Raw genomic sequence first — 21,037 nt, forward strand, 5'->3', positions numbered from 1 at the left:
TTTTGAATCGTATGAAAATGGAACACACAGGAGCCCTGGTGGCTTCGTGGTTATGTGTTGGGCTGCTAACCAGAAGGTCAGCAGTTTGAAACCACTGTGGCATTCCTCAAGAAGGCCAGGCTTTCTACTCCCGTGAGAGTTAGTGTCAGTTCTGCCCTGTCCTCTGAGATTGCTGAGTCAGAAGCAGCCCGACGGCAGTGAGTTTGCTTCGTTGGGTCTAACTACTTACGTTATAAAATTAGACCACCATTTTAAAAAAATGAAACACATTGCCATCGAGTTGATTTCAAACTATAGCAACTCTATGGTTGGAATTGTCCCCTGGGGTTCCAAAGCTGTATGTCTTCGGAAAGCAGGCCGCCCACTGGGATATCTTTCTCCCTCAGAAAAACTGGGTGGGTTTAAAAGAGCCGCCTTTTAAATGAGCAAGGGAGCACTTTAACCACTGCGATCCCAGGCCTTCTTTGAAAAAATGAAAATGGAGTCAATGAAATCCCATCACAGATTTTAGACTTTCATTTGCAAGCTGACTGGGCTTGTCACAGAGGCCCTGCCTGGCTGTCCCCCCAAGCCCCCTGAGACTGCACACCAGAGAATCGGGGAGAGCCTCCGCTCTTCCTCCTCCTCTGTAAGCCACAGGCTGTGCGAGAGGCTGAGGAGGCGTCTGGCTAAAAGGCCCAGAACCCAGAGCACAGAACACAGGCTCGGAGCCATGGGCCACGCTGGGGCAAGTGGGCGGCAGTCAGGCCTCCAGAGTCTCTGGGGTCCCTTCTGGCGGCAGGGTCACTTTGCTACTCAGATAGAATAAACACCCTAGGAGGAAAGAAATATTTTAATAAGAGAACATAATAAAACATAATGAGAAAAACAAACAAGAGCAAATTTCTAGGTCTAGCAAATTAAACCCCCAAAGATTTGATAGTTAAAGATATGGACTGGCCTCTGGGAAAAACAGCCAAAAGCCAGCATGGGAAGAAAGACCTTCGTGTTTGTCTCCAAATTAAAAAAATATACTCACTGCCACTGAAATGATTTCCGGCTCATGGGGATCCTATAAGGCAGCATAAACTGCTCCTGTGGGTTCTGAGACTGACTCTTTCTGGAAGCAGAAAGCCTTTCTCCCGTAGAGTAGCTGCTGGTTTTGAACCAGGACTTTGCTAACAGCAACATGTAACCCATGGCGACACCAGGGTTCTTGTCAAGAAGGGGTGGAATAATGAGTCTAGCAACCGCAAGCACCTAGTGAACCCAGGGTTGATTGCCAAGCAAGCTCCAGGGCAGATTTTTAAGAAGGCGAGTTGAGCTCGCTCAGAAAGGGAAGCAACAGACGGCAACCCCAAGGTGGGTGCTAGGCATTAGATCAAGTTCCTCTCCCCACTTTCTTTCAATGGCAGGACGGCAGCACTCCATCCAAACACAAGGACTACCAGGCTTTCTGCACAGCTTGAAAGAACTTTTCACCACCTCTTAGGAGGTGAAATGGGCCAAGTACCCTGTGGTTGCTAACTGCAAGGTTGGGGATTCAAACCCACCAGCTGCTCCATAAAAGTGGAGACTCTGCTCCTAGAAAGATGGACAGCCTGGGAAAACCCACGGAGACACTTCTCTGGTCCATAGAATCACTCTCAAATGGGATCAGCTCAATAGCAGTAAGGTTTTTGGTTTCTCACATGTATCTCCACCCCCGCACCCTGGCTTTTTACTGTGAATTCGGTGATGATTTAAAGAGCATATCATGGTTTTACACCCAACAACATAAAACCCGGATTTCAACATGTGTGATTGAGTGACACTGATAACATTACCACTCTCACCTGCCTTTCCTGAGTTGCTCCTCTCTCATGAACATAAACTCACTGCTCACGACGCCTCCTAGCTCATCTTTGGGGTCTTTTTTGTCAATTTGATCGCATACAAATTATTCTTAAAAGACCAGACTGGACCAGTGCTGAGAGTGGCCATGCTGGGCGGGTAGAAGGAGTGTGAAGGAGAAAGGGGGAACTGATCACAAGGATCTACATATAACCCTCTCCCTGGGGGACGGACAGCAGAGAAGTGGGTGAAGGGAGATGTTGGACAGTGTAAGATATGACAAAATAATAATTTATAAATTATCAAGGGTTCATGAGGGGGTGGGAGCGGGAAGTGAGAGGGAAAATGAGGAGCTGATACCAGGAGCTTAACTTAAGTGGAGAGCAAATATTTTGAGAATGATGAGGGCAACGAATGTACAAATGTGCTTTACCCAATTGATGTATGTATGGATTGTGGTAAGAGTTGTATGAGCCTCCAATAAAATGATTAAAATAGTAATAATAATGAAATTAAAATGGGGAAAAATAAAAGATCAGACTGCTTGACACAATGGATGGATGGATAGGTGGATGGATGGGTGGATGGGTGGATGGATGGATGGGTGGATGGGTGGGTGGGTGGGTGGGTGGATGGATGGGTGGATGAATTGTGATAAGAGCTGTAAGAGTGCCCAATAAAATGATTTTTTTTAAAAAGATCAGACTGCTCAAGGCAGACTTTTTGGTACTCGTTAAGCTAGACCATTGCTTGGTTTGAAGATGCTTCAGGTGGTATTTTGGTCTCTGGGCAATGGTTTGGGGAGTGTGCTCACTCTTCAGGACTTCACAAAGCCTAGACTCTATTCATGAGAATTTTAGATTCTGTTCGGCACCGCTACTCCCTGTGCGCAGGGTTCTTCTATAAACCCTTTGATGAAAATGTCCAGTCTTGGTCCAGTGGACATCATCCAGTTCTTCCGCTCTCCTGGCCGAGCAGGTGACTGGCCACAGAGGCCACATCCTGTTTCCACACGTTCCATCTTCTCCTTCAGCTCCTGACTCTGTTCCCACTGTAGGTGAATTGAGATCCGGTGCTCTGTCTTGGATGGCCTTTTGAAGGCTTTCAAGGCACCAAGCACTACACAGGGAACTAAGTCTAGAACAGGAGAGCTGAGCTTGTTCTTGAGCCAATGAACTCAGCCCTCCCATGACATCATGGCCCTCCATCTCCAAACCAAGGAACCAAGTCCCATGAAGGCTTGGGTTGTATATGGGAGCCTTAGCAGCTACTCTCTTTAAAAAAAAAAAAAAGACTTTTCATTGTGATTTAGGTGAAAGTTTACAGTTTGCTTTCTATTCATTGTTTGTTTCGTGAGTGACATTGATCGCAGTCCCTATGATATAACAGCACTTCCATTTTCTTCTTGGGCTTCCCGCTTCCATGTGTCCCTTCCTGCCTTGTCAGCTTCATCGCTGGGCAGAGGCTGCCCTTCTGCGCTCCCATCCTCATGGTGGATTCGCCCTAGCAGTGCTTCCCCCCCTGAAGGTACTGCTCGCTGTGCAGATCTCTGCTGTTTGGTGGTGTCTTAAAGACTGGAAGAGTCTCTAAGAGTCAGGATCTCAGGGATCTACCAGTACGTCAGACCAATAAGCCTGTTTGGAGGGCTTAGGTTTTTTGTGTGTTTGTTTTTGTGGTCGTTGTTTTGAGTGGTGGTCCACATTTGTCTCGCATTTCATCTGGGACCTGGGACTGCCTATAGTGATTCCATTCAGAGCAGTCCCAAGTGGTAGTCCGGCACCACCTAGTTCTGGTCTCGGTCCTGGAAGCTGTGGGTCTGCGCTCCATTAATCCTTGGGACTAATTGTTTCCTTCCATCTTATATTTTCTTCATGTTCTTTGCTCCAGATGGGGCGAGACCAATGGTTTCCCCTTAAATGGCTATTCGCAGCAGCTACTTGTTTTATTGTTGTAAGTATAGCCATCATGCAACTTATGCCAACTCACCTTTTTCCAGGCATATAACTTATGGACCGAGATTACACAAATGAACTGTGCAAGCCTACAGTGAATCAATGTGATGTTTCTACCACTGACAGCCCCTCCTCTTTCCCCACTCCCTTCCCTGGTAGTCACTAGTAGACATGATCGCTGTACATCTGCCTTTTTTATACTATTTGAATTTCAGCCACAGAAGGCCTGCTCAGAGCATGTTGTAGCGGCCACAGTGGGAGGATCAATGCTTTGTGTAATAGAGCAGCACTTACCAGACTGGAATGCTGGCTGCAATCCAAGAAGATGACATTTCAGGGGTCTTCCATGGGGTTCTGAAGAATCCATGATGTAAGGACCAGATAGAGGAGGGAGAGTTGGCTAGCCCGCAGGCAGAAGGAAAAGCTCTCACTGTAAACCCAGTGAGTCACCAGAATAATGTAGCCATTAAAAACACAACACCCCCACCCAACAACCCTCCCACTCCCATCTCCCCCCATACCCCCACCCCCACCCCTGCCTCTGCCACAGGCTGCATCAGGGGAGAGAGAGAGAGAGAGAGAGTTGAAAAGCGGAGATGATGGTACCTTTCAGCTTGACCCTTGTCAGCCCACGCTGGGCGCATGGTTCCAGTTCTGGGCCCCACACTTTAGGAGGGATGAGGGCAAATCCCATGCATTTCTACAGTGGTGGCTCAGGTGATAGAGAAGCCATGGGATCCTTGGGGAGCCAAGATCCCTGTGGGGGGGGAGGGGGGGAACTGCAGGGAAGTCCCAGAGAAAAGGCGCCAAAGTGCAGGACTAGGAGACCAGCTTGTGGAAATTTTGGGAAGAGGTTTTCTTCAAAGCCCCCTGGGTGACTTACTGCAGCTTGCTCAGCCCAAAGGAATGCGCTCTAAGGAAGCAGGTGCCTTTGGGACCTGGAGGGCAGGAGGAACCGGCCAGGGGACCTGGACTGGAACTTCTCCCAGCCCTCTCCCCTCCTCCTGCTCTCTCTTTAGGGGACCAGGAAGAAACCTTGCCCACACCTGGCCCTGCTGCCCTTTCCTGCCCTTCAGCAGGATGGCAGGGAGGCACAGGAGACCACGGTGAGACCAAGGATGAGGGCAGGGGCCCAGAGGGCAGGGCCAATGATTAAAGAATAAGTAACAGACATTAAAGAATAAGTAACAGCCCATCGCCCACCCTCCAGGTTTATCACTTGGAGTAAGTGCTCTTTAAGGGCACAGGTGTCCTGCTCTTGTGTGACCCCCTCCCCTCTCCCCACCCAAATGAACCATGCTGGGATTTGAGGGCTTCTCATTGCTCTGCTTTAAAAAAATAGCTCCCCTTCATGTGTATCTCCATACACACACACACATGCATACTCATATGCATACACATCTGCCTAGGTTTCCTTTGACATATCTAGCTTTTTAGGTAGGTGTATCATGCCTCTAGACACCTTCTGCCGCGGTACATTTCAGCTCAGCAGATAGGTTTGTAAGGTACTTGCCTGCAGGCATGCGCTGCTAGGGCTTGTTTATATTCACGGAACTACCAAATCTGACTGTCTGGGTTACTTCCAGCCCTGCAGAGATACAGGCCGTGCTAGTGGCCCCATTTTCAACTCTTAGGCAACACAGGGCAGATCCTGACTCAAGAGAGCTTCTTCTGAACAGTGGGAGTTGTCTCTGGATGGAATAGGCTGTCCTCCTGGGCAGAAGGGTCTCATTTACAGCCGGAGGGGGTGGGGCGGGGCGGGGACCTTCCTTCCCATCCTCCCCCCAGTCCTCAAGCCATATTGAAAGAGCGAGCCTGGTGCAAACAGTGAGGGGGGAGGGGGTCATTAGCCTGGATTTGCATTGTAGCTCCATGACTCTCAGACAGGTCACCTCTGTCGCAGACCTGTGGTGTTTTCTTGGAAGTGTGGTAGTCGTGTATCTAGGACAGGTTGAGTGGAGCCCAGGAAGGCACTTTGAGAAACAGTGAAACCCGAGGCTGCTCCCCACACTGTGGTGAGGGCCTGCAGCATGGGGCCTGGGCTTCCAGGCAGCCTCCTCTCCAGACAGCCTGCTCTGAGGGAGGAGAGGATGCGGCAGGCTCCTTGCATAGGTGGCCGGGATCTGGGGGACCCTCGGACACTGTTCTGCTGCCATGGCTATGACTCGCTCATGCCCCACAAGGAGATCAAACCCTGAAGATGCAGCCCCTGCCCAAACCCAGGCTTGGCCACACTCTCAGGCCCTACTGGGCATAAAGCTAGGCGGCCCCTGGCCACCAGGCCTTCTCTATGCCATGAGGCATCTCTGGGTGGTGACCCCTGTGGGGAGCTTCTGGGACAAAGGCAGATGCAGTGGCCTTTCTGTGCCTCTTTCCCCTGTGGGCCCAACACACAGCAGTTGTCCCTGCCCCCGAGTGTCTTCTCAGGTGCCTTTGATGGGCACGATCTCACTACCACTTCATGGTGACACCCCTCCCCGGCCAAGGCAACCACTGTGAACACCCCACTTTACAGAGGAAGCCCCTGAGGCATGGAGTGATCCGGTGACTTCTCCAAAGTTGCAGAGCTGGGGTTGGCGGGGCCCAGGGTTCCACACAGACCCGCAGCTCCACGGTCCCACCTTCTGCCAGAGCCTGGGAGGTGGGCAAGGGCAGGCCTCCCTGAGCAAGGGAGGTTCCACTTAGATCTGAAGCTTAAGAGTCAGACTGAGAGTCTGCCCAGGCCAGGGTGAAGGTGGACAGAGGGACTGCAGAGCACGGGGTGGGGTGGGATAAAGCATGACGCTGCCACCCCTGAGTCTCCTAACGCTCAGGGCTGCTAGTTTCAACCTCAGATTCCTAAACCAAGCAGTCAGGTTTTGATCCCAGATCCACTCAGACTGTCCGAATGGCCACAAAGCCTGTAGGATGAGGTATATCCAAAGGGATCTAGGAGGGGTAGTCTGGGCTAGGCTGGGTGGGGAGATGGTTCTGGACCCCCTGGTACAGCAAGAAGCCCCCAGGTGGCTGGGGAATGTGGCCTAAGGTGGGTGAGGAGTTGGGGTGCTTTGACAAGGAAGTAGGAAGGAGAAGCTTAGGGGGCTGGCCTAACTGAAATGGGGCCTGGGAGCTTGTCTTGCGGAGTCCCGTTAGACTGTCCCTGAGGAGCCAAGTCAGTGACCAGGGCCCTCATGGGAGCAGTGTTGGGGGAGGGGCCTGCCTCAAAGCTGCCATTGTCACTCTCTGGACCTCCCTGCTGTCTGGGGCCAAAAATAGAGCAGCAGCAGCACCGATCTCGTGAGAAGCACTTCTGGCACAGGCCTGCTGAGGCGTGAGTCAACGATGGGAACCCTTCAGTTCCCAAAGCCAGCTGCCCCCCCCCCCCACCGGCAGGCAGCCTGGGATTCGGAGGGAGGGGGGGAGGGGCCTGTGCGGTGTGTATGCATGGGGTGTGCCTCTGTCCCACACTGCCCAACTGTGGAGAGGGAACTGAGATGTAGCTCTATTAGGCAAGGTATCTGGGTCAAGTTTTAGCCCACTGGGCCTCAGTTTCCCAGATGTACCAGGAGCCAATTGTTGTATGTTGTGGATTCAGTCACCCTGGGGAGCAGAGGAGAACTGCCCCATGAAGTTTCCTAGCCTGGAATCCTTGGAAGAGCCAGCGGAGCCGCTGGAGGTTCAAACTGCTGATCTTTTGGTTAGCAGTTGTAGACTTTGGCCATTGTGTCCCCAGGGATCCTCCCAGGAGCCAGGGGACTCACCATTTGCTGTGAGCCCCATAGAACTCATGACAGGTGGTTCTCATGGAGATCCTCGGGATCAGACAAGTACAACAAGTCCTTGCCCCTCTGGGGGCCTAAGTTTCCTCAGCTGTAAATGCACCTGGAAACTGGGCCCTCTTCTCTCCTGGCTTCAGGCGAACTATCCAAGGGCCTTGGCAGCTGCCCAGATCTCATCCACCGGCTCAGATGGCAGATTTTATGTTCCCAGTAAAGTTCGTGCCCCTTCTTTAAGCTTTAGAAGATCATTCGGTAAAACCCATGTAACATTTACAAGTGATGACATTCAGCAAATCCACCAATGTTTGCAGCCTCAGCACTATGCTCCAGAATATTGTGCTCCCTCGGAAAGATGATGGATGAATATTTGGGTCACTGTGAATGGTTTGCTGGGAACACTGGTGCCCATGATTCTCAGTACCTATTTTCCATTCTTCTGGGTGCATGCCCAGGAAGAGAATTCCTGGGTTATATAGTAAAATAACCATACTTGTTCAACCTGTGTGCTGATCAAATCATCAGAGAATCTGGGTTGTATGAAGAAGAGTGTGGCAACAGAATTGGAGGCAGGCCTATTAGCAACCTGAGATATGCAGACGATGCAACCTTGCTTGCTGAAATCGTGAAAGACTTGAAGAACTTGCTGGTGAAGATCAAGGATTATAAATTTCAGTATGGATTACAACTCAACGTAAAGAAGATCAAAATCCTCACAACTGAGCCAATAAGTAACTTCATGATAAATGGAGAAAAGACTGAAGTTGTCTTGTTTAGATCTCAGTCCATCCATGCTCATGGAAGCAGCAGTCAAGAAATCAAACAATGCATTGCATTGGGTAAGTCTCCTGCACAGACCTCTCTACAGTGTGGAAAAGCAAGGCAGTTACTTTGAAGATTTAGGTGTGCCTGACCCAAGCCATGGCATTTTCATTTACTTCATAAGCATGTGAAAGCTGGATATGGAATAAGGAAGACAAAGAAGAATTGATGTAGTGAATCATGGTGCTGACGAAGAATATTGAAAACACCACGGACTGCCAAAATAGCAAGCAAACAAATCTGCCTTGGAAGAAGTGCAGTCAGAATGCCCCATAGAGGCAAAAATGGTGAGACTCTGCATCGCATATTTTGAACTTGTTGTCGGGAGAGACTGGTCCCTGAATGAAGGACATCATGGTGGGGAGAAAGAGGAAGGCCCTCAACCAGATGGACCGACGCAGTGGCTGCAGCAACGGGTTCAGACAGAACAACAGCTGTGAGGATGGTGCAGGAGGAGCGGGCGGGTCATGTTTGGCGCCGTTGTACATTGGGCCCCTGGGGTTGGAACAACTTGATGGCACCTAACAGTGATGGTGAAAGGACGGTTCCTGCGATGGCTCTGAAGGAGTTGTGGCGGTCTGCTTCCATAACATGATCACCAAGAAAGCCCTACTTCACCGGGGTCCCTCAGAGGCAGAAGGGAAGACACCCGACAACCGCAATAAAACGGCAACTCTCAGTTTAGCCTATTGAGGACCTCCCAAACGATTTCCACAGAGCTGCATCCCTTTGCATTCCCACCAACATTGCGTGAGGATTCAAATTTCTCCACATTCTTGCCAATACTTGTTTTTCTTTCTTCTTTTTTTATTATGTTTAAATTTTAGCCATCCTAATGAATTTGAGATGGAGGCTGGTAATATTAGATTATTCATTGGTCTGCTTACCACAAGGTCTGCAGTTCAAAACCACCAGCTGCTTCAAGGGGAAAAGATGAGCCTTTCTAGTCCCATAAAGAGTTGTAGTCTTCGGGAGGGTGGAGGGAAGGTGGGGTAGAAAGGGGGAACAGATCACAAGGATCTACATATAACCTCTTCCCTGGGGGATGGACAGCAGAGAAGTGGGTGAAGGGAGACATCAGTCGGTGTAAGATATGACAAAATAATAATTTATAAATTATCAAGGGTTCATGAGGGAAGGGGGAGCTGAGAGGGAGGGGAAAAATGAGGAGCTGTTACCAAGGCCTCAAGTAGAAAGCAAATGTTTTGAGGATGATGGAAACAAATATACAAAAGTGCTCGACACAATGGATGTATGTGTGGATTGTGGTAAGAGTTGTACAAGCCCCCAATAAAATGATTTAATTATTAAAAAAAAGTTATAGTCTTGGAAACCAACAGGGGCAGTTCAACCCTGTCCTAAAGGGTTGCTATGAATCGACATCAACTTGATGGCAGTTGAGTTTTGAGTGGGACTGAAGGTGAAGCGAAATCTCACTGTAGTTTTGATTTTAACTTTCCCTAATGGACATCTTGCCATGTGCTTGCTGGATATTTGGGTATCTTTTCTGGGTCAGTGTCATGTCCTTAGCCCATTTGTTGATTGGGTTGTCGTTTTATTGTTGAATTATAGTAGTTCTTGATATATTCTGGAACAGGTCCTTATTCAGACCCAGTGCGCTTACTTTCTAATGGCATATACTTTACACACGTGTCCCTCTTGCTCCCCACATCCAGAAGGCAGGGATGGTTAAGGTGTTTAGCGCTCCCTGGGAATCCCTCAGCTTCTTGAGGAAAGAGGACTTGGCCCTTGTAGCAGGCCTTCCTGGGCACCCACCTACTACATGCCTGGCCCTTGGCTGGGTTCAGCCCTGGAGCCTTGCGCGCAGGGCAGAGGGACCTTACGGCTCTTGGTAAACTGGATGGCCAGGTGGAGGGAGTGCTGTGTGGGGCTGGCGCGCCCTCTCGCGGCCACCTTGTGCCGGCCGCCGGGGAGGCCCTCGGTCCAGCCAGCAATGGCCAGGGGCGGGGAATGCATTTTCTAAATGGCCTTTCTGCTGCGGTCCCACCCCCCTGAACTGAGTGCTGTCCCTCCTCGTCCCTTCGCTGATTCCCATGGACCCCACCGCAGCTGCGTGCTCCGCCCCAATTACCATGGAGACCGCTTGTATACCACACCCCCTCTCCTTTTCCCCCTTACATCTGAGGGCGGCCCGCGGGCGGGCCCAACCACCTCTTCGGGAGCCCGTCCGGGCTGGACTGCCCGGGGCCCATGAACACCAGGGTCCCGGGGACCCTGGTGGTGGGGAGAGTGAAATACTTCGGCCGCCACCACGGCGAGGTGAGACCCAGCCCCGCTCTGCCCAGAATCTAGGCTCCTGGCTCCAGCTGAGACTAGAGTAGACTTTGTTAATGGAAAAGGTCCAAAGTAGACTCCCCAGCCCTGGGTAGGGGCTCCAGCCCCATTCCACCCTGGGTCTGGCTCGGGGATGGACCTAGGTTACCCACCAACTTCTAGGTTTTACAGAGCTGTGGGTTCTGGTTCTAGAATGGGGCCAGTCGCTTCTCAGCCTTTTGTTAATGGCACCAAGCTCTGGCCTCAGGCTCCTGCCTGTGTTTGGGGTTTTCCCTGGAATCTAGGATCAGAGATGAGCAGACAGGTGTGTCCTGTCTCTGAGTGGGACAGCTTTCCTTCTTTGCTTCCAGGTCAACTCCTCCGCCTTCTCCCCCACCGGCCAAACGTTGCTCACAGCCTCAGAGGATGGCTGTGTGTACGGCTGGGAGACGCAGAGCGGGCAGCTGCTGTGGAAGCTCAGTGGTCACACAGGTGGGGCTCCCACAGCCTGGATGGCATCTGAGACCCATGGACCTGGCCTGCTACACTCAGTGCACGCTGGCCTGGGCTAAGAGGGCAAGGAGCCGTGCTCTATAAGCTCGACTATTAGTTGGCATCAACTCAATGAGTGACTTTGAGGGAGGCCTGGTGCTCTGTGGTGCCCAGATTAAGGGTTCAGCTGCCAACTGAAAATTTGGTGGCTTGATGTCAAGACTCACAGGTTTGGCAGTTCTACTCTGACCTCCAGGGTTGCTGAGGTGGAATCGACTCTATAGTGAAGGTTTGTTTTGACTTGTTCCAAATAGAGACTGATACTTCAAAAACTCGGGGGGGGGGGGGGGAAAGGCAGTTATCTTTCAGTTACGCTTTCCCATCTTTTTTGAACCCTCTGTACAACAGTACCTATAACAGAAGAGAATAAATACACAGGGCCTGGTACCCCGGGAGGATGCCATAAATGTAACTGTTACCCCCACCCTGAAAACCAGACAATCAGACAGGAGAAAAATAGCTATCCATGATCAAGAATGCTATCTAAAACAGGATAGGTCCAGGGAAGCTCAAAGGTAGGAAAGAAGGTGGGTGGGCCTTCGTTAATGGAGGGCAGAGGTCCTTGTGCTGGGAAAGCTGGAGAGCCTAAGCAGCTGGAGCAGTTAGGGGTTGGACCTCAGGAGTACAGCATGGAGGGCAGTATTGGGTCCCGATTATGCCACTTCCCCAGGTCCCGTGAAGTTCTGCCGCTTCTCTCCTGATGGCAGCCTCTTCGCCAGTGCATCTAGGGACTGCACCATCCGCCTGTGGGATGTGGCAAGCGCCAAGTGTCTGCAGGTCCTAAAGGGTGAGTTGGCTGGGTCAGCATTGGAACCAAGCAGAGCTGTGTCCTATGCCACCTCCTTCCCTCTCCAATGCCGGGCTGGTGCCTACAGGTCACCAACGAAGCGTGGAGACCGTCAGCTTCAGCCCTGACTCCAGGCAACTAGCATCAGGTGGCTGGGACAAGAGGGTGATGCTCTGGGAGGTACAGGTGTGTGAAGGGCCATGGTCCAGGCAGACACCCCTGTGCTGGCTGGCTTGGGGGTGAAGGGTCCCACAGATGGCACAATGAAGACCCCTCTTCTTATCTGGCTACTGCTTGCTCTCTGCCTGGGCTGCTCCTCCTTGTTGTCAAGCCCCAGGAACCCTCCCTAGACCTTGTGGTATTTAGCCTGGCAGCCTCCAAGGAGACCCAAGGTTTGAGCTGAAACCTGGCACCTAGGTTTTTCTGGTTGCTTCCCTCTAGTCAGGTCAGACATCACACCTATTACTTGGGCATCAAGACTGTGTCCAGAGCAGCGACTTCTCACCCAGCTCCAACTGTTTGGTAAGCCCATGCTGTTCCTGCCCTGGACCCCACCTACGAGGTCCTATAGCACTCACTGATACAGGGGATCGAATTCAGGACCTTATGTGGGGGATTCATGGAAGCATTCCCTCATCATGAAGACAGGCCTCAAGCAGGCCTGATCCTTTGAGTTGGCAGAGCGGGGCCAGGTGGTCTGGGCTCATAGCAGTGCCTCTAGGCCACTGGCTCCTGGGACTCCAGCGTGCGCATCTGGGACCTGCGGAGCACCTCCCACCACAAGCTTGAGGGCCACAGTGGTAACACCAGCTGCGTGTGCTACTCAGCATCCGGCCTGCTGGTGAGCTGGATCACCTGGGGTCTGGGATGGTCCCTTACAGGGTGATATTTTGAGGTCTCTAAAGAGACAGGCTCACTGCTGTCTGTCATCCAGGCATCTGGTTCCTGGGACAAGACCATCCGCATCTGGAAGCCCCAGTTGGCCAGCTTGCTTCTCCAGCTCAAGGGCCATGTCACCTGGGTGAAGAGCTTAGCTTTCTCCCCGGATGAGGCATGGCTGGTCAGCGCCGGCTATTCCCGCATGGTAACACCACCCCTCCTGCCCCAAGTGGCAGGGCACTAAGAACTCAGTGGTGGCAGTAGCTGCCTGGGCTGATCTGGACAGCTCCATAATCAGACACTGGGGTTGGCCATTAAAATGCATCCAGATGACAAATCCCAGATGCAAAGGTTAGGATGTTGCCTGGGACTCTTGCCTAGAGGATGTCAATGCTAGATCTGGTTGGGGAAGCTCCCAGCTCCCTTCATCTTCTAGGATTTTCTCTTCCTAGGTCCAAGTCTGGGACTGCAAGGCTGGGAAATGCATGGAGATCCTGCAGGTAAGACTGTGGCAGGCCCCCGGGGAGGGGGGGAATAGGCAAGCTGGGGCTGCCAGAGCCTAGCACTGTGCATTTGGCAGGGGGTCCTGGATGTGGCCCACACCTGTACCTTCACCCCAGACGGAAAACTCCTAGTGTCTGGAGCTGCTGACTAAAGTCACCTCTGTGCCACCACTCCCACACCAGCGCGCTCCCGCCCTCAACCCCACCACGAACTGGGGGACAACGAAGCGGCGGGCCCAGAATAGACAGCAGAGTACCCAGCAGACTCCAGAAGGCATCAGCCATGGCTCAGCAGGGGCCCCGTTAAACCTACTGGACACACAATGATCACAGCCAGCCCCCCCCCCAAACACAAAGCAACCGCTCAGCCAGTTTGTTTTATTGACGCGCACCGCTCAGGCCTTGACTGCGTACTTGCGCAGTGGGTACAGCCGCTCCTTCCGTTGCTGCTTCCTGGTCTTCAGGCTCTCCTCGTGCTTGTTGAGGCGGCGGCGCATGGCTCGCGTTTTCTTAGGCCGCAGATCCAGGGGCTTGTACTTCTTACCCTGGGATGAGGAGAAAGCAGAGTCTGAGGATCAGGATTTCAGAGCCGGTTGTGTTGCACAAATGAATCCACCAACTGCTCCATGGGAGAAAGAGGCAGTCTGATTCCAGAAAGACCCACAACTTCAGACGCCCCCAAGGAGCAGTCCAGGTTGTCCTTTAGGGTGGCTGTGAGCTGGGATCCAGACAACAGCAGTGGGTTGGCAGCAGCTAAGGAAGCCTCAGGTAGCTTGGAGGTGGTGGTGGGGGGAGTGTGGATGATGATAGGGGTGCCTTGGTTGAGGGAGGCCCTAGTTTTGAGTGCAGTTGGAACTCACACCCAAGACAACAAACAGGCTCCTTAGCGGGACCCCTTTCCGCAGCTATGGAAACACCGTCCAAAGGGGCACCCGCAGCACTCCGCCACCTGGGGCCTCCATGTTATACATGATGGTGTGGACACCGAGTGTGCCCCGGGGCCTCCATATTAGCCTCTAAAGGCATGGCTGGCTCACACACCACCAGCTCCCAGGTGAAGGGCTCCAGACTAAGACTATTTTCACAGGTTTCTGGTCAAGCCCCAGCCCACCCCAATTCTTTGGGCTGAGGCCCTTGGCTAGGTGCTGTCTCCAAAGACGAAACCGACTACAGTCCCTGCTCATGGAGCCTTCAGCAGCGACAAGACACACAACTGCAGAAAGCCAGGGGATTCTGAGACAGGAAAATACACGTCTACCCACACATCCCAGGTGGTTACTCAGTGGCCAGCACAACTACAGCAGATAGAGACCTCACCCACCTCCCCAGCTGACCAGGGCACAGGGCACTCACTAGATGTCCATGAAGGCCTTAGAGGCAACCACTCTGTAAGGCCCCCTCACAGAGCCTGTAGAGAGCCCCAGAACTATGTGGCTTACAGACTGCTGCATGCACCCAAAAGAAACACCACCCCAGCAGTAGCTTCACCCTGTGCCCATGACCATCTTCCTGACAGCAGGCCCTCTCCACAACAGGTGTGCTTATAGTTAACACCCCCCACTTGGCTCAATTCTTTGAAATAAACCCCATTAATAGTCTGTCTCCTGGTTCTGCTCCAATCCTGATACACTAACTTTAAGGGCAAGGAGGGAATATGAGCCAAAGATCTAAGGCTGAGGGACCTGAAGAAACCAAAACAAGCTCACTGACAACTGTGAGTCGACTTCAACTCACACAATAGAACTGCCCCCCCCCCTTGGGCTTCTTAGGAAGTAAACCTTTGCAGGAGTGAGCAGCAAACCTCACCTTTCTCCCTCGGAGCATCTGGTGGGCTCAAACTATGACCCAGTGTACCATCAGGGCCCAGAGAGCCTGGATATCTTTCAAAAGTTCTCAAGCTCCTCTCACCTGTCGACACACTACTTGTAGGTGACTCGAGGCTGCTAAGTACCAAGCAGAGATTAAAACAATCACTCCTCAACTACCTAAGGCCACTCAGCTGGTGCTGGGGAGATATTTGGACTCCCACCACAGAAACAATTCCTTGACAACCGCAGCACTGAAGGAGTGCCACGTGTCCAAAAAAGATGCTAGCAAAAAAAGTCTACCCACAACCAGAGGAAGCCTCAGAAAGCCCAGTTCAGCCAGGGCAAAGCCCAGTCACTAGCCTTCAGGAGATCCACTTCCACCGCCTGTGGGCACACCCTCTCCTCGGTCTGAAGCTTACCTTGTAAAACTTCCTGAGGTTCTCCTTCTGAGTCTGGTTGATGACGGTGAGAACTCGAGCAATGGATTTGCGGACAACTCGGCTACAAAACAGAGGCAGTCAGTGAAGATTAGGAAGTCACACAACACTTCCCATTGCTGTCACCCTGTGGCACAGGGCAGTAGACCAGATTCCCCAGGAATGCAAATAGGAAACGAAGCCCAATTTGGTGGCATCCTCAGAAGGGACTTAAGGAAGAACTGCAAATTGGAGCGGTGGAGACATTGTAAAATATCTGAAGTCAAGGCATCTGCCCTGCCAGCCATGCATAAGTTCTACCCAGTCACCGGAACCAGATTAGCACCACATAGGCAAGACCCCGGCAGTTTGGGGGAATGGGTGGGAGCCATGGACTGGAGGACCGCCACAGGCTGGGCGACCACGTGAGCTAAGGGAATCACAGGAAGGATTAGCCAACACTGGGAGGGAGCATTGCTAGTATTTGGGCAATGCGGCCAGTGTATGGGAGTCTCCCCAGTAGCTGGTTTAACACAAGCTAAGGATTCAGCATGCAACTGCCTACACAACTCCCCAACTCTGTCCACCCCCCACCCCAGGGTTTTAAGGTGTGCACGTGGGGGAGGAGGGTTCCTACAAGAGCAAAGACCGGGAGGTGAGGTAACCTGCACATTCCTATTAAACAAGATGTGGCAGAACTGGGATTTGTCCCCAAGTCTAGTAAGCCAAGTCTGATTCTTAGCCGCACAAGTCAAAACACTCCACTACAGCTTCAGTCAGGGCGGCGAGGCCGGCCTCCCTCCGGGTGGAAGCGTTTACAGCGAGCCCCATCCCAATCTGGGTAAGGTCTGGCATTTAGATCCAAGGACCCACGGGAAGGGCATTTAAATACCTCCCGAAGCCAAGTCCCCAAATCTACAATCGCCCTACCCCCGCCATTCCAAGAGATTTGGCCGCTTACATTTTGGAGAGCTTGGACGCCGCGCCGCCTGTCACTTTGGCAACGCGCAGCTGCGACAACTCCACCTTCAGGTCGTCGAGCTGTTTGAGCAGCTCTTCCTTCTTCTTGCCGCGAAGGTCCCGGGCTTTAATCTTGGCCTAGGCGCGAGAAAGGGCCCAAGTCAGACGCCCCGAGGGGCCGTCTCGCTGTGTGCCGCCCGGGCCCGGCCCCGGCGGAGTAGCCGACGCTCTGGCGGACGCGCCCCCATCTAGGCCGCAGCCTGGAAGACTGGACGAACCGGCTGCAAAGAGCGCGTCCGTTCCCGGCCCGGTGGGGCGGGTAAACCCGGGGCGGCAGTAACAGCGCTGGGCCGTTCCGCGCGGCGCTTCCACTGACCTAACCCACAGAAAGGACCTTGGGGACCACCCCACGCCCGTCACTCCATTCCCTAAAACCCAGCGCACGAGGATGGCACCCGATGGCATTGCCCTCACCATGGCTGAGCTTTAGTATCCTGCCGCCGCCTGCTCGGAGACCAAGGGAAAGAGAAAGGGGGCGGGACTGACCTCTACAACTACCGCCGGGTGACGGAGGGCTGGACCAATGGCAGGGCGGCCGAGGCTCTCTAGCCCCGCCACTCCACCCCACGCTCTGAGCGCCTTGGTACGGCCCACCCAGCCCCGCCCCGTGGAGCCGGAGCCCCGCCCCTTGAGCCTCCCTATCTCCAGTGCCGGACCGGCCCGGACCCACCCAAGCCCTGTTAGCAACTGGGAGGGCTTGCTGGAGAAGCCATAGCAAGGCACAAATTTGTCTATTTAATAACTCGTTCGTTCATGTATTCGTTTCGTCTGATCTGCTCTGTGTTAGGCGCCCTGGACTCGGAGGTGGGGATTGGAAGAGAGAGGCAGGAAAGGTTTCAGTCTGGAGGTGGAAGGGGAGTGGCGAAGGCAGACTGCTCCAGTTCGTGGCAATGCCCCTCTGGTTAGTGAGTCCCACCTAGTGTCAAATCTGTCAAGAACTAGCTGAGACTGAGCCTCACCTCAGTGTTCTAACGTGTGAAACAGGTATATGTAACTTTACCTTGATAAAAACCTTTAAAATATGACTTAGGTGAAGGTGTATAGAGCAGATCATGAATTTTATATGCAATGATTTGTACACATTTTGTTTCAATTCATCCATTGCAATCCCTTCACTGTAGTGTCACTTACCCCTCTTCATCCTTGTGTTTTCTGCTTCCTTTTCTAAACTCCTGTTCTTTGTTCCAGGGCAAATCCTGCCCTTTTGATCTTAAATAGTTGGCTGTTCTAATATCTTGGTGAGTTCCTATCAGACCTGAGAAGTAGGTAAGGGCTATATAGTCTTGGGGTTCCATCAGTCTCTATCTGACCAGTAAGCCTAGTCTCTTATGATTTTGAGTTTGGTCCCACATTATTCTACCACTATATCCAGGGCCTTCTAATGTGACCTTTGTATAATGACTACTCAAAATATTATCTGTATTAATGTCCTCAGTGGAATGAAGCCTTGAACTGGGCCCTGAAAGTTGAAGATGAATTCACAAATCAGAGCAGGGGCTCCAGCCTTCTGCCTGGGTCCCACCAGCCAGCAAATGTGAACCAGTGTTCCCCAGCCACACCAGTGCTATTAAGAGACACACACTGCTCTCTCAGAGGTCTGCTTTCATCAGTCTGGAAGTTCCCTGGGAGCAGAACCATGGCCAACACCTGATTTGGTCTTTTGAATATCCAGACTCAGCACATGGACACTTGCTGGATGAATGAATGAATGAATGAACCTTGCCTCAGACTGCAGTGAGGCTGACTTCCAGGAGCTGGAGAAATGTGGGAAGAGAGAGCAGTGAGCAATCCTGGCACGATTTGCAGTCTTAAGTAGAAGTCTAAGGACGCATGGGGGCTTCTTATTGTTTCGAAGAATTCTATTGCTAGTAGAGCTATTGTGTACATTCTGAACTTGGAAGTCCTCAGTGACTTCAGGCTTCGCTTACACTCTTAAATGCCAGACCTAATCCATCAGCCTACTTTCACAATATATCTGCTCTTTATTAACCTCATAAGCACCTTCTGGTATGAGCTATTGCTAGTCACCTGGGTTATGGGAGTCACCTCCTAGATCAGCCCTCACTCAAGATATGATTTCAACAGTTGCTAGAAGGACCCTTTCTAACTCAAGTCAAAGCAGGTCACCACTCTTAGAACTGACATAACTGTTCCATCTAAGACCACCATTTCCCTGGCTCACTGCTGTCTTTTTTTTAACCTTTTCTGTTCCATCATGGCCTTGTTCCTCTGGAATAGATTAATAAACTTGTCCTGCCTCTGGGTCTGTCTTCCCCTTTCACTATCGCAGGTCTTCCGTTCAGTGTCACCTCTTTAGGGACGCCTTATTTTCTTTGATCAACCGAGAGGCCCACGGGTTGTTATTGTGTAGTTCTAACTATGCTCTTGAAGCTCCCACTGGTGACTGGATGGAACTGTCAAGTCTTGTGGCCCACCAAAACAGTTTTGCTAATGCAAACACTATATAGGACCTTTGTGGGGGTAGGACAAATAAGGTGCATGAATCCCTTTAGGGGGATTAGTCAGTTTTGCCATCCCACTAGGTTTCTAGGCTTATGGGAACAAATCCCAGAAGATATATATGGGGGAGAAGCTCACTGCCATCAAAAACATTCAGGAGTGAAACATGTTCTTTGGGTCTGGGGTCCCTGTGCTGAAAATCTCCTAGAACCTCCTAGAGTTGTAAGACCAGAGGTGGTGTGAAGTAGTGACAAACACAGCAAAGACCACTGGCAGAGAGAGAACCAGGAGATTGGCATGAGATGTCAAAGTGGGCTTGCTGGGCCACAAGGCGGTTATAGGGGGTACCAGCCATAGAGTGAGAAGCTTGGGAGCAGGGTGCAGTGTTCTGGGCACTTAGCAGCTGCACTAAAGAAAATTTTTTTTTTAAAAAGCTTTGGAATACATGCTAAGACTGAGGAGAGGTGGGTAGCCGAAAAGAAATTGTCCTGATAGAAGAACTGTATCCTTTCTCTGCTTTTTCCAAGTTGATTCTGATCCAGAATTGTAACCCATTACTTCCCTAATAAATGATTATGATTATGGTGTGTGAGTTCTGTGACTATTGAAATAAGTGATCAAATCCGAAAGAGGAATACCACAGGCGGGATGGTGTCAGGATTAGTTTAACAGTTGGATAGTAGAACTAAGTCTAACCTCCACCACACAGGACTTGTGAAGTTAGGGCAAAGTGCGACACTTTGCCACTTGGATGCCATAGGTAACACGTGTGAAATTTCTTTTTTCAGGTTATTCATCCTTGACATGGTATATTCTCCCCGCCTCCCCCGTCTCCTTGATCATAAACAAGAGCATTACTTTGTTTACTAGAGTGTTGTGCTTTCTTCTAAAATTGGCATGACTGGTGAAAATCCCTTTCCACCAGGATGTTTCACGAGTATCTGAATCTCTGCTGTCTTGTGGCCTGCCTAGGTCACCAGAGTTCTTCCCAGCTGAAGATCTCAAATGGAGGTGGACTTTGCTTGCTTCCAGGAGCCTCAATACGTTAATCCGCCACCTATTGACCTTAGTGGGAGTTTGTGTCTTTAGCACCCCAAAGTACGAGACATCATATTCTACCTATCTGTATTTGGAACTGTATATACAGTTCAATGATTAGCATTCAAAGCAATAAACAAGAGTCGTATTTCATTAACTATTGGCTTTTATTTTAAAGGCACTAACTATTACATGAAAATAAAACCAAATTTACGTATCAACTAGCCTTTGGATTAACAGACCTCTCAAGCACCTCTGAGGGGCCTTTAAAAAATTAATGGAAAAACGGAATGGAAAGATGGTGGAATTTTGTCATAAGTTTGGGAAGTCCCCTAAATTCTTGGTGCCCCTTGACTCTCCACTCCAGCTCCGATTCTGCTATCAGCAGACTCTCCAGCTGGGACCCACTACTCGGCGTGCACCCACCCCTTCCGCAGAAGGTAACTACCACGTGTGCGGAGTCACACCTTCGATCCCCGTCTTCAGGGTCTTGTCTCCACCTTGCCGCCTCAAGGTTAAGTGTGGGAGCATTCGAGGTTCCTAAGAGCAGAGGCTCATCACCCGGGGTTTATCGCAAAGGTCGTTTTTTTTTTTCTCCCTACAAGAAGTCTGAGTGGCTTAACAGGTAAAGGATCTTTGTCCCCTCAGCCTTGCCACTGGCCACCCTGCGCTAGCGGCTGTGTACACACACTGTCCCTTGTTTGGGCCCGCGACTTCTCCGGGAGAAGCGAGAAAGCGGGCGCACCTGGGACGTTTGTGAGGCGTGGGAGAAGGGGCTCGGACCGCCCCACACGGGAAGCCGCGCTCATGTTTCTTTTCGGATGGGTGGACGCCGGGGAAACCACACTGCACTTACCTAGCGTTTCCACGCCTCCCATGTCGCGAATCGTCCAGACCCCGCCCCGGCCGTTGCTTCCGGTTCCGGCGTTGCCCGGAAGTGGGCGGGCTGCCAGCGGCTG

At 51.6% G+C, this 21,037-nt stretch overlaps 2 protein-coding genes across 2 annotated transcripts; one reads left to right on the forward strand and one right to left on the reverse strand.

The window, feature by feature from the left end:
- The first annotated feature begins 10,552 nt into the window (after window positions 1–10,552).
- On the forward strand, window positions 10,553–13,488 carry WDR38 (WD repeat domain 38). Its single transcript, XM_075560487.1, has 9 exons — window positions 10,553–10,621; window positions 10,987–11,107; window positions 11,838–11,954; window positions 12,043–12,140; window positions 12,396–12,476; window positions 12,676–12,795; window positions 12,889–13,038; window positions 13,286–13,333; window positions 13,414–13,488. Exons 1-9 carry the CDS (start codon window positions 10,553–10,555, stop codon window positions 13,486–13,488), a joined length of 879 nt encoding a protein of 292 aa, XP_075416602.1.
- Window positions 13,489–13,695: 207 nt separating this feature from the next.
- Window positions 13,696–17,090, reverse strand: RPL35 (ribosomal protein L35). Its single transcript, XM_075560488.1, has 4 exons — window positions 16,995–17,090; window positions 16,522–16,658; window positions 15,564–15,645; window positions 13,696–13,881 (listed from the first exon to the last, which is right to left on the reverse strand). Exons 1-4 carry the CDS (start codon window positions 16,995–16,997, stop codon window positions 13,732–13,734), a joined length of 372 nt encoding a protein of 123 aa, XP_075416603.1. The 5' UTR covers window positions 16,998–17,090; the 3' UTR covers window positions 13,696–13,731.
- Window positions 17,091–21,037: the final 3,947 nt, after the last annotated feature.

This window comes from Tenrec ecaudatus, chromosome 10 (assembly GCF_050624435.1).
Source record: "Tenrec ecaudatus isolate mTenEca1 chromosome 10, mTenEca1.hap1, whole genome shotgun sequence".
In the NCBI taxonomy this organism is placed as follows: Eukaryota; Metazoa; Chordata; class Mammalia; order Afrosoricida; family Tenrecidae; genus Tenrec; species Tenrec ecaudatus.